Consider the following 13,462-nt stretch of genomic DNA (forward strand, 5'->3'; position numbering starts at 1 on the left):
TTAAAATCAAATCAAGAAACAAAAAATACCTACTGTACCCCAAGGCCAACCAAAACTTTATTTTTCTTGTAACCAATAGAAAAATACTGTTAAAAATGCATAAGGATCTTAATCCTTATCCTTAAAGAAAAACTATTTACAAGGCTGAAGCTGGTAATCAGTATTCAATTCAAAAAAAATCTCTGAAATCAAATTCTTCAATAAAAACCACTTAAACTTCAGCCAGGTCACAAAATGTTATGGTACATCCCCTCTCAAAAATTAAAAAAAAAAAAAAAAAGCAAAAATATTCAATTCCCAACTAAAAGAGTTCAAATAACAAATCAATTATCACATGGGTACCAGATAAAATATGATAAATCTGATTTTTCACATGGAAGAAAGGCTAACAATATTAAAAATAATTCAATATATCCTCCATCATCAAAAGCCTATTTAAGTATGTTTTCCTTAACATAGTTCCTAGCCCAGTGTTAGCGGTCCACAAGTGTACATAAGTATATATGAAGTAAGTCATCTTGAGAATAAGTTCAGATAAAAAATAAAGATGAGTGATAAGATCCTAATACACTGACTCTCCTGCAGGAACAACTATAACATTTAAACATAATAAAAATTAATATAGGACAGGTCAAGATGGTGGAGTGGTAGGACCATGAGCTCGTCTCTCTTCACGAATACAATGAAACCACAACTGACTACTAAACAATCATCGGAAAAAAGACTGGAACATAGCAAAAGAAGACCTTCTTCAACTGAAAACAGAAAGAGGGAACCGCAGTGGGGCGGCAGGAGGGGTGTGCTCACGGTATAATTGGGCCCCATACCCCTGGAGTGGGCGACCCAGAAGCTAAAGAATAATTAAAATGCATGCAATATATTGTATATGTGCAGTCAAACTGTAACAATTCTACCTAATAAAACTGAAAACTGAAAAAAGAAAAAGCAATAAAGCTGACAACCTAGATGAACTGACCAATCAAAGGGTTAATTCTTTGAAAGACACCAATTACCAAAACAGACTGAAAAAGAAAGCTTCAACTGCCCTGTATTTAAAAGAAATTCAGTTTTTAATTAAAAATCTCCCCACAAAGAAAACAGCAGGCTCAGGTGGCTTCATTTGTGAATTTTATCAAACATTTAAAGAGGAAATAATGTCAATCCCACACTAACTCCCAGAAATTAAAGGTAACATGTCCCCATTAATTTTATGATGCCATTCATTTTATGAGATAATTAGTATTATCCTGATTCCAAAACTAGACAATGACACTGCAAAAAAAGGGGAGAGACCAATATCACCCATGAACGTAAAAATTAACACACTGAATACAGCAAAGTTCAAGGAATGCAAGGTTTAACATCTGAAAACCAATGAATAAAATACACATTTATGAAAGGAGAAAATTGTAACAGATGCAGAAAAAGAATGACAAAATTCAACACCTATTCATACCAAAAACTCTTAGCAAAATAGAAATAGGAGAACTTCTTCAACTTATAGCTGACGTAACATGGAATGGTGTAAGACTGAATGCTTTTCCCCCTAAGATCAGGAATAATGGAAAGATGTTGGTTCTCATCACTTCTATTCAAGATTATACTGAAGGTCTCAGCCAGTACTATAAGAACTACAAGTACAAAGACTGGAATAACTATCTTTACTTGCAGGCAGCATAACTGTATGTACATGTAGAAAAGCCTAAGAAATGCCAAAAATGATTAGAGTAAATTAATTTATCAAGATCTAAGTATATAAGATCAATATGTTTATAAAAAATTAATTTATGTGACTTATGAACATGTAAACTCATATTCCTATTGCATTTTCCCCTAAATTGATATACAGATTCAACAGAATTCTAATCAAAATTCTAACTTTAAAAGAAAATTTATAAGCTGATATTATCATTTATATGAAAAGGCAAAGAACTTAGCCAAAAATAATTTTGAAAAAAATTAATTCTAAATAATCATAGACATAAAGCTAAAATGATTAAACTCCTAGAGGGAAATACAGGAGAACAAATCTGTGACATTAAGTTAGGCAAAGATTTCTTCTATGGAACATAAAAAGCAAGAACCACAAAAAAAAATCTGATGAAATGGACTTTATCAAAATTAAACACTTTTGCTTTTCTAAAGTCACAGTTAAAAAAACCAAAAAGGCAAGCCACAGGCCAAAATTTTCAAAACATATTTGACAAAAATTTTGTAACCAGATATATAAAGAACTCTTTCAATATTGCCAACAACCCAATTTAAAAATAGACAAAAGATTTCAAAAGACACATCACAAAAAACAATATATAAGTAGCACATGAAAAGATCTATTACTAGTTATCAGGGAAATGGAAATTATAACCACAATGAGATAGCACTACAAACCTATGGGAAAAAAATGGCTAAAACTAAAAACTCTGACAGTACCAAGTATTGGGGATGATATGAAACAAATGGAACTCCCACATTGCTGGTGGGAATACAAAAGGTACAGTCACTTTGAAGAACAGTTTGACAGTTTCTTATAAAGTTACATATGCACTGATCATATAACTCATCAATCCCACTACTAGGTATTTACTCAAGATACACACAAAAAGATTTGTATGTGAATGTTTGTAGCAACATTATGCATAACAGCCCAAAATCAAAGAAACAACCTTAAGTTTCATAACAGATGTATGGATAAACAAATTTTGATATATCTGTACTAAAGAATACTATTCAGCAATAAAAAGGAGAAAAATATTAGTATATGCGACGTGGATAAGTCTCAAAAATATGCCAAATGACATCATACACATATTATATGCAAAAGATTACATGCTGTTTGATTCTATATACGTGAAATCCTAGGAAAGGCAAAAATTACAACCACAGGAAGCAAATCAGTGATTGCCTGGGACCAGAGGTTGAGGAAGAGGACAGACCACAAAACAGAACGAGGAACTTTTTAGGTGATGGAAATATTCTCTATCTTGATTGTGGTGGTAGTTATACATTTGTATATAGTTACAAAACTTTATCAAACTGTACACTTAAAATGGATGAATTTTATTGTGTGTAAATTATAAATCGATAAAGATGAGGAGAAATGCAAGAATATGAATAAGAGTACTTACAGGTCTCGCTTATTAAAGCAGAACAATACTCCCAAAAGTGTTGTCAATAGGAATGCTAAGCAAACCGGCACAACTATAGCTTCAATTTCTCCTTGAGCTAAAAAACAGCAAGGGGTAAGAAGGAAAATAATTGTTGATACACATGCTAAACAGAAATAATGCAGCTTCACAACCAGACTGCTGTTTAAAAGGTGAAATACCATCCCAATATTTTTTTACAACCTTTTCAAACTTAAAGGTGTTTCTCTCCTCCCACCCCTCCCCCTTGGGAAATCTTATCCTAACTCCTTACACCTTACACAGTAACCTGGCCACACAGTATGTGTAAAATATATGTTGGTTGGGGGAATAAAATGATTAGTTCAGTTACTGGATAGATCATATACCTTGTAAGAGCTTTCAAACCTAACCATTTATTACATTTATGATCTGCACTCAGCAGACTCTTAGCAAAAATTTACCTTTGAGTTCTATGAGTACTGGGTAGAACTGAAAAAGTTGTAAAACAATCTCAATAACTGAACTACAAACGTCACCTTCTACAAGGAATATAAATGTAAAATTCAGGCAAAAATTTTAATAGTTATTTACTATTTCCAAAAAGATTATATATCTGACATAGAGCTAAGAATTATAGAAGAATCTTAATAGGTACAAAGAGTGACAAAAGAATATCATCATCTAAAAAGCAACAAGCCTAAGATTCCTAAATATCACACGAATCCTTTCTGCATTTAAGAGGGTTTATTAATCAAATGAATCACTAATTGGGATAATTTATATTAGAGGTTTTTATTGCATTTTAACATTTTTTATTGACTTATAATCATTTTACAATGTTGTGTCAAATTCCAGTGTACAGCACAATTTTTCAGTTATACATGAACATATGTATATTCATTGTCACATTTTTTTTCTGTGAATTACCATAAGATCTTGTATATATTTCCCTGTGCTTTACAGTATAACTTGTTTATCTATTCTACAATTTTAAAATCCCGTCTATCCCTTCCCATCCTCCACCCCTTGGGAACCACAAGTTTGTATTCTATGTCTATGAGTCTATTTCTGTTTTGTATTTATGCTTTGTTTTTTTGTTTTTGCTTTTTAGATTCCACATATGAGTGATCTCATATGGTATTTTTCTTTCTCTTTCTGGCTTACTTCACTTAGAATGACATTCTCCAGGAACATCCATGTTGCTGCAAATGGCATTATGTTGTCGGTTTTTACGGCTGAATAGTATTCCATTGTATAAATACACCACCTCTTCTTTATCCAGTCATCCGTTGATGGACATTTAGGCTGTTTCCATGTCTTGGCTATTGTAAATAGTGCTGCTATGAACATTGGGGTGCAGGTGTCATCCTGAAGTAGGGTTCCTTCTGGATATAAGCCCAGGAGTGGGATTCCTGGGTCATATGGTAAGTCTATTCCTAGTCTTTTGAGGAATCTCCACAGTTTTCCACAGTGGCTGCACCAAACTGCATTCCCACCAGCAGTGTAGGAGGGTTCCCTTTCTCCACAGCCTCTCCAGCATTTGTCATTTGTGGATTTTTGAATGATGGTCATTCTGACTGGTGTGAGGTGATTCCTCATTGTAATTTTGATTTGCATTTCTCTGATAATTAGTGATATTGAGCATTTTTTCATGTGCTTATTGATCATTTGTATGTCTTCCTTGGAGAATTGCTTGTTCAGGTCTTTTGCCCATCTTTGGATTGGGTTGTTCAGTTGTTTCTTATTAAGTCCTATGAGCTGCTTATACATTCTGGAGATCAGGCCTTTGTCGGTTTCATTTGCAAAGATTTTCTCCCATTCCGTAGGTTGTCTTTTTGTTTTATTTATGGTTTCCTTTGCTGTGCAGAAGCTTGTAAGTTTAATTAGGTCCCATTTGTTTATTCTTGCTTTTATTTCTTCTAGGAGAAAATTTTTGAGATGTATGTCAGATAATGTTTTGCCTATATTTTCCTCTAGGAGGTTTATTGTATCTTGTCTTATGTTTAAGTCTTTGATCCATTTTGAGTTGATTTTTGTGTATGGTGTAAGGGAGTGTTCTAGCTTCATTGGTTTACATGCTGCTATCCAGTTTTCCCAACACCATTTGCTGAAGAGACTCTCTTTATTCCATTGTATATTCTTGCCTCCTTTGTCAAAGATGAGTTGATCAGAAGTTTGTGGGTTCATTTCTGGGCTCTCTATTCTGTTCCATTGGTCTATATGTCTCTTTTTGTACCAATACCATGCTGTCTTGATGACTGTAGCTCTATAGTATTGTCTGAAGTCTGGGAGAGTTATTCCTCCAGCCTCTTTCTTTCTCTTCAGTAATGCTTTGGCAATTCTAGGTCTTTGATGGTTCCATATGAATTTTATTATGATTTTTTCTAGTTCTGTGAAATATGTCCTGGGTAATTGGATAGGGATTGCATTAAATCTGTAGATTGCCTTGGGCAGTGTGACCATTTTAACAATATTGATTCTTCCAATCCAAGGGCATGGGATATCTTTCCATTTTTTAAAGTCTTCTTTAATTTCCTTCATCAATGGTTTATAGTTTTCTGTGTATAATTCTTTCACCTCCTTGGTTAGATTTATTCCCAGATATTTTATTACTTTGGGTGCTATTTTAAAGGGGATTGTTTCTTTACTTTCTTCTTCTGTTGATTTATCGTTAGTGTAAAGAAATGCAACTGATTTTTGAACGTTAATTTTGTAACCTGCTACCTTGCTGAATTCTTCAATCAGCTCTAGTAGCTTTTGTGTGGACCTTTTAGGGTTTTCTATATATAGTAGCATGTCATCAGCATATAATGACACTTTTACCTCTTCTTTTCCAATTTGGATCCCTTTTATTTCTTTCTCTTGCCTGACTGCTGTGGCTAGGACTTCCAGGACTATGTTGAATAGGAGTGGTGATAGTGGGCATCCTTGTCTTGTCCCAGATTTTAGTGGGAAGCTTTTGAGTTTTTCACCATTGAGTACTATGCTGGCTGTAGGTTTGTCATATATAGCTTTTATTATGTTGAGATATGTTCCCTCTATACCCACTTTGGTGAGAGTTTTTATCATAAATGGGTGTTGAATTTTATCAAATGCTTTTTCTGCATCGATTGAGAAGATCATGTGGTTTTTGTCCTTTCTCTTGTTGATATGATGTATTACACTGATTGATTTGTGTATGTTGAACCACCCTTGTGTCCCTGGGATGAACCCCACTTGGTCATGATGTATAATCTTTTTTCTGTGTTGTTGGGTTCTATTTGCTAATATTTTGGTAAGGATTTTGGGATCTATGTTCATCAGTGATATTGGCCTGTAATTCTCTTTTTTTGGTGGTGTCTTTGCCTGGTTTTGGTATCAGGGTGATGGTGGCTTCATAGAATGAGTTTGGGAATATTCCCTCCTTTTCAATCATCTGGAAGAGTTTGAGAAGGACTGGTATGAGTTCTTCTTTGTATGTTTGGTAGAATTCCCCGGTGAAGCCATCCGGTCCTAGGCTTTTATTTGTAGGGAGGTTTTTAATTGCTATTTCTATTTCATTTCTAGTAATCAGATTGTTCAAGTGGTCAGTTTCTTCTCGATTCAGTCTTGGTGGACAGTATGTTTCCAGAAACTTGTCCATCTCCTCTAGGTTATCCAGGTTGGTTCCAGATAGTTTTTCATAATATTCTCGTATGATATTCTGTATTTCTATTTTATTTGTTGTAATTTCTCCATTTTCCTTTCTTATTTTGCTAATTTGTGCTCTTTTTTCTTCTTTGTGAGTTTTGCCAGAGGTTTGTCAATTTTATTTACTTTTTCAAAAAACCAGCTTTTGGTTTGGTTGATTTTTCCTATGGTCTTGTTAATCTCTATTGCATTTATTTCCTCCCTAATCTTTATAATTTCCTTCCTTCTGTTGCCTTTTGGGGCTTTTTGTTCTTCTTTTTCTAATTCATTCAGCTGGTTGGTTAAATTGTTTATTTGAGATTGTTCTTCTGTTTTGAGGAAGGCCTGTATTGCTATAAACTTCCCTCTTAGCACTGCCTTGGCTGTGTCCCATAGATTTTGAGTGGTTGTGCTTTCATTGTCATTTGTCTCAAGGTATTTTTAAATTTCAGCTTTGATTTCCTCATTGACCCATTTTTTTTTTTAATAACATAGTTTAATCTTCATGCTTTCCTTTTTTTCTCCTTTGTTTCTCTGTTGTTGATTTGTAGTTTCATGGCATTGTGGTCAGTAAAGATGCTTGAGATAATTTCTATCTTCTTAAAATTGTTGAGGTTTCTTTTGTGCCCAAGTACATGATAAATCCTGGAAAATGTTCCATGTGCACTTGAAAAGAATGTATATCCTATTTTTGGGGGGGTGTAATGCTCTGAAAATATCCACGAAATCTAATTTGTCTATTGTATCATTTAATTTCTCTGTTGCCTTATTTATTTTCTGTCTGGAAGATCTGTCTAGTGTTGTTAATGTGGTGTTAAAATCTCCAACTATGATTGTATTCCCATCAATATCCCCCTTTATCTCTGTTAGTAATTGTTCTATGTACTTAGGTGCTCCTGTATTGGGTGCATATATATTAACAAGTGTAATATCCTCATCTTGTATCACTCCTTTAATCATTATAAAATGTCCTTCTTTATCTTTATGGCCTTTGTTTTAAAGTCTATTTTGTCTGAAAGTAGTACTGCAACACCTGCTTTTTTGGCTTTTCCATTTGCATGGAATATCCTTTTCCATCCTTTCACTCTCAATCTCTATGTGGCCTTCTCCCTAAAGTGGGTCTCTATGCAGCATATTGAAGGTTCTTGCTTTATTATCCAGTCTGCCACTCTATATGTCTTTTGACTGGAGCATTTAATCCATTAACATTTAAGGTAATTAATGATAGATGTGTGTTTATTGCCATTTTGAACTTATCTTTGCAGTTGGTATTTCCTCTTTGTTCCTTTCTTCTTCCTTTTGTGGTTTGGTAATTTTTCTTTGTGTTATCATGGATTTTATTTAATTTTTGTGACTCCCTTGTAAGTTTTTGGCTTGTGGTTATCCTTTTTTGTAAATCTATTAGCCCCTTACTATAACTGTTTTTCTTAAACTGATAGTAACATAATCTCAAACCCATCTTACCAAGAACAAAAAATTTAAAAAAGAAAGAAAAAAAATATTCTATATATCCCTGCCTCCCTCTCCCACTCTCAATGATTTGCATGTCTTCTTTTATAATTTCATGCTTATTTTATTTGTAATTCTTGAGTTATCACCTTTCCAGTTGTGAGTTTCTCATTTCTGTAGCATCCTGCTCCTTTTCTATTTAGAGTAGACCTTTCAATATTTCTTTCAGCATGGGTTTAGTGTTGCTAAACTCCTGCAGCTTTTTCTTGTCTGTGAAATTCTTTCTCTCTCCTTCTATCCTAAAGGATAGCCTTGCTGGATAAAGTATCCTACGCTGCATCTTTTTTTCATTCAGGACTTTGAATATATCTTGCCACTCCCTTCTGGCCTGTAGTGTTTGTGTAGAAAAATCAGCTGAGAGCCTTATGGGGGTTCCCTTGTAACTTATTCTTTGCTTTTCTCTTGCTGCCTTTAGAATCATTTCTTTATCCTCGACTCTGGCCATCTTGATTATGATATGTCTTAGTGTGGGTCTGTTTCGGTTCTTCCTGTTTGGGACCCTCTGAGCTTCCTGTACTTGGATATCTGATTTCTTCTTTAAGTTTGGGAAGTTTCCAGTCATGATTTCTTCAAAAACCTTTTCAATCCCCATTTGTTTTTATTTGTTTATCTTGTAGCTCTTCTGATTGGGTGCTTTCTATTGTCCTGTCTTCTGGGTCATTAATTCATCCCTCTGCATTATCTAGTTGGTTTTGCACAGCTTTTAGATCATTCCTCATCTCAGTCAATGAGTTTACCCATTCTACTTGGCTCTTCTTTATAGCTTCAATTTCATTTTTGACATATTTTATATCTCTAAACACTATCTCTTTTAGTTCCTTCAGCACTTTGATCACTCCTTTTTTGAAATCTTCATCTAGTAGGCTATTGATGTCTATTTCATTGATCGTTCTTTTAGGGGATTTCTCTTGTTCTTTTAATTGGGAATGGTTTCTCTGCTTCTTCATCTTGCTCATATGTCTCTGGTACTGTGGCTTATGGAGTATCAGTTATCTATTGTGGTCCTTAGAGGAGTTTATTTATCTGTCTAATGCCTATGTAGGAATAAAACTTAAAAAGTAAAAAAAAAAAAAAAAAAAAAAAGAATTTTAAAAGGGAGAAAAAAAGGTTTGAAAACTGTGTATAATCAATTATAGAAGCGCAGTTTGAATCGTACTAGCTTTCGAGTTGAGACGTCTTTTTTTCCCTAAAATCCCTTAAAAAAAAAAAAAAAGGAAAAAGATCCAAGTACAATATTTGAAACCTATTTATAATCTATAACAGGAGATCAAAACCAAAAGAAATGAAAATGAAATCAGGTGGATTTTGTTTTTAAGAAAATAATAATATAACTACATTAACAGAAAAATTTAAAATGGAATTAAAACGACGCATATACAAATGTTTAGAAAGTAGAAATTAAAAAGGTAATAGAAAATATAACAGATAAAAAAAAGATAGAGATATTTTAAGAGAAGGGAGGAAAAAAAAAAAGGCCTGAAAATAGTGTATAGTCAATTATAGAAGAGCAATTTGAATTAGACTAGCATTCGAATTGAGATCTTTTTAAAAACCCTCAAAAAAACTAAAAGGAAAAAAGATCCAAAAACGACACCTGAAACCCATTTACAATCAACAGGAGATTAAACCCAAAAGTGAAAATGCAATCAAGTGGATTCTCTTTAAAAAACAATAATATAAAAGTACTTTAAGAGAAATACCCAAAAAGAATCAAAACTAGAAGCACACACAATTGTCTAGAAAGAAAAATTCAAAAAGGAACCAAAACTAGAAGCATACACAACCTTCCAGAAATTAGAAACCAAGAAGGTAATAAAAAATAGAACAGACAAAAAAAAAAAAAAAAAAGATATGATAAAGAGAATTCCAACAAAGGGGGAGGAAAAAAAGGCCTGAAAACAACGTACAATGAACCACTTAAGAGTAAATTGAAGCCGAACAGCAATCTGGTTGAGACGTCTCCCCAAAAGCTCCAAAACAGGACAAAAGAGGACAAAAACACATATTTGAAACCTGTGTACAATCAACAACAGACGATCAAAACCGAGAGAGAAAAATGACATGACGTGGATCTTTCAAACTAACAACTATACCATTTTAAAAGCAAAATTCAAAAGAGACCAAAACTGGGGGGATACGACTGTTTAAAAAGCAAAAATCAAAACGGTAACAGAGAATACAACAGGCAAAAACAGATCCAAAAAACTAAAAAACTAAAATGGGGAGGGGGTGTTCTCCTGGAGACTGTGTGCTCTTAATGAGAAGTCTTTCTGTCTTTGCCCTGTTTTGAGAGCGCGGCTTGTTGTTTCCAGAGGCCCTCTGTTGGCGCCCTCGTCCGTGCTGCTCCCAGTGCCTGTTGGCAAGCAGATCATGCCCCCTCCCAGCACAAAGGGCCTGCCGGAAAGGCTAGGGGCGGTCACTCCGCAGCTCCGCGCCACCGTATGCTCTGCCCTGGGTTGGCGCTCTGCAGGTGGGCCCCGGGAAGACTGCGGAACAGCCCTGCCCCTGCTCCGTGTCCAAACTCAGCTCCTTGTTTGTTCTGAGGGCACGAACTTTGCGAGGCACCAGAGAAGAAGGATCCTATCTGATTCGGGATGCAAACAAGCCCACTGTCTGGCCTCTGAGGCTGCCTAGCCCCCAGGCGCGGATTCAGGTTTCGCCCCTGCCCCCACCTGGGTGCCAAACAATGGAAGATATGGCGGCTGTGCTTGAGCCACGCCTCTCCTCGCTGAAAAACTTCCCTGGGTTTTCAGAGATGAGGGTATGCACCGTTCCCCCCAGGGCACATCAGCCGTGCTGTATCAGGGAGGGCCCAGGTTGTTCTGCCCTGTGCACCCACTCATCCATGTTGTGTAGCCCCTGCAATCTCCCGGGGCTGCCTCAGCGCAGCCGTCCCCGTCCTCCACCCGGCTCGGGTGGCCTGTCCGGGACCCCAGCTCCCGGCTTGGGTCTCGGCCTGGATGTCTCAGGGACTCTGTGCCCGTTCAACCCAGTTCTGTCAGTCAAGGGCTACTCCGTACAGATCTGAGCCTCATAGGCTCCCCCTCTGTCCCGCTGGCTCCTCCGTTGGAGAGGGGGAGCCCCAGCGAACGAGCACCAGTCCTCCTTTGCCGCTCCCTCCCCGCGGGACCGGTCACGCATGGTTTTGCCTTTTTGTCTTCCTTCCTTTTTCCTACCAGATTTTTGGCGTTTTTGTCTTTTGAAGAGGACAATGTTCTGTTGGAGTTCTGCAGGTGCTCTGGTTGGCTGAGTGGGTCCGTAGATGTGAGTCTTGGTGTGTCTGTGGGAGAGGGTGAGCTACGTGCGTCCTACTACTCCGTCATCTTGGCCTCCTCCCCCTAGAGATTTTTTTCTTAATGGTTTATCTTATGGTTTTTTCTGGTTAACTCCTCCATCTGCCCTTTAGTTAGTCTCTTTACAGGAAAAATGTATGAAAGTAATACTAGTCATATACTATGCACTTAATCTTATCTTTCCACAACACATATCCCTTTGTAAGTAACTTACATCCTATAAAACCTAATAGAAATAAAGAAATCAGATCAAGACTTCGGAATAAACTACAGGCTGGCAAATATTAACTCGAGTTCTAAGCTTCTCATATATATATGCCAAATCAAATACAGGCATAACCTTTTCTTTATCAGTGCTGAACTTCTGCTTATTAAGTTTTCATGCCTTGGGATTTTGCTCACGCAGCTCTAAGATGCCTTCTTCTTCCTGTTTGTCCAAATCTTAATTTCAAGGCTCAAGTATTATCTCCTCCACTAATTCTTTGAAGGTTAAACTCCTTATGCATATATTTAAATTCCTGCTCTATTTACTGTCTCCATGGTTTAAACAGCTCTCCATTTGTTTTTGTTTACTTTTGTTGTATTTCTTCAACTAAGCTATAAGGTCCTTGGGAGCCAAGTCCATGCCACGTGAAAAAGCCATAATGGATCCATAAAACATAAAACAGCAGAGGAAAAAGTAGATGATGAAGTAATACTAGTAAGTATGATCTCATTTTTGGAAAAAAAAAATGTATGCCTAGAAAAGACTAGAAGGATATATAAATATGGTAAAGATTATTTTGGATGAGGGATTAGGAATGATTCTTCTTCCTCTTTGTATTTTACTGTATAGGATAATTAAAAGTTTTAAAGTTTATTTTTCTAAAGATCATGGCACAAAGTTTTATTTATTTCAGATATTATAGGTATCCCCCCCACTTCTGGAAAGTTTGCATTACGCCACTAAGCTTTTACAAAAGATCTACAATTAGTACAATAACGGTACTACTATAGGTCTTTTGAAGTGGCTTAGTATGAACTTTCAGAAAGTGGGGGATACTCTTCACTTTATGCCATTTTGGCTTATGAAAGGTTTGATAGGTACACTCTGCTTTTGGATAGTGGGGGAAACCTGTATTTGTTACAGGTATATATATTTGATTAACATGTCACCACAAATCTTATCCCATAGACTACATTCATTATTGGCCATCAGACAAAGATCAAGATCTTTTAATATGTACTTTATGTGGTCACTTATTCATTTATTCTCTCATTCAACCAACAAGGAATATGTAACTTACTACTTATCATTCACTATGTGTGCTTGGGGGTGGTGGTTACAAATACAATTATAATAAAATAAGGTGATTTCTATAATGATTCAAAATGAACTAGTTACAGGAAAGAATGCAGTTTTGGTCTGCTTTCAGGAGGCTACAGGAAAGGCCAAAACAATGAGGTGAAGAAGGCAACACTAGGAAGAGACACAAAGGTGGGGAAAATGATGAGAAGTTAAAGGTCAAAGAAGATTATGAAAGGGTAAGTACAAGCAGTATTAGAAGGCATGAGCAACTGCACTTGATACTTGGCTTATGTAAGTGAAAAAGATACGAAATTTTACTACAATTGCATCTAAATTTCTGGCTTTGATGAAGAATTGGATGGTTGTGGCATGGAACAAATTAAAATGTATTTGGGAAGGGAAGAGAGGATGGCTGAAGTCACAGACAGGGAATTTGAATAGGCAGATAAGAAAATAGTCCCAAGAACAGAGCTCTGGAGAACATAAAACATTTAAAATGGCTGAAAAGGAGAAGGAAATATCAGAGAGGGAGGAGACTCAGGAGAGTGCTATTAGAAAAACAAACAAAAAGTGAGGAGAATCAAGGGAAGAGGCGGTTT

At 35.9% G+C, this 13,462-nt stretch overlaps 1 protein-coding gene across 1 annotated transcript in view; it reads right to left on the bottom strand.

The window, feature by feature from the left end:
* The window catches only part of IL6ST (interleukin 6 signal transducer), a 50,864-nt gene that overhangs the window by 6,049 nt on the left and 31,353 nt on the right, over positions 1 to 13,462 (bottom strand). Inside the window, exon 14 of the mRNA XM_032472392.1 lies at positions 3,126 to 3,222. Coding sequence (XP_032328283.1) covers positions 3,126 to 3,222 — 97 coding nt within the window. The remainder of the gene's footprint in view (positions 1 to 3,125; positions 3,223 to 13,462) is intronic.

This window comes from Camelus ferus, chromosome 3 (genome assembly GCF_009834535.1).
Source record: "Camelus ferus isolate YT-003-E chromosome 3, BCGSAC_Cfer_1.0, whole genome shotgun sequence".
Classification (NCBI taxonomy): domain Eukaryota; kingdom Metazoa; phylum Chordata; class Mammalia; order Artiodactyla; family Camelidae; genus Camelus; species Camelus ferus.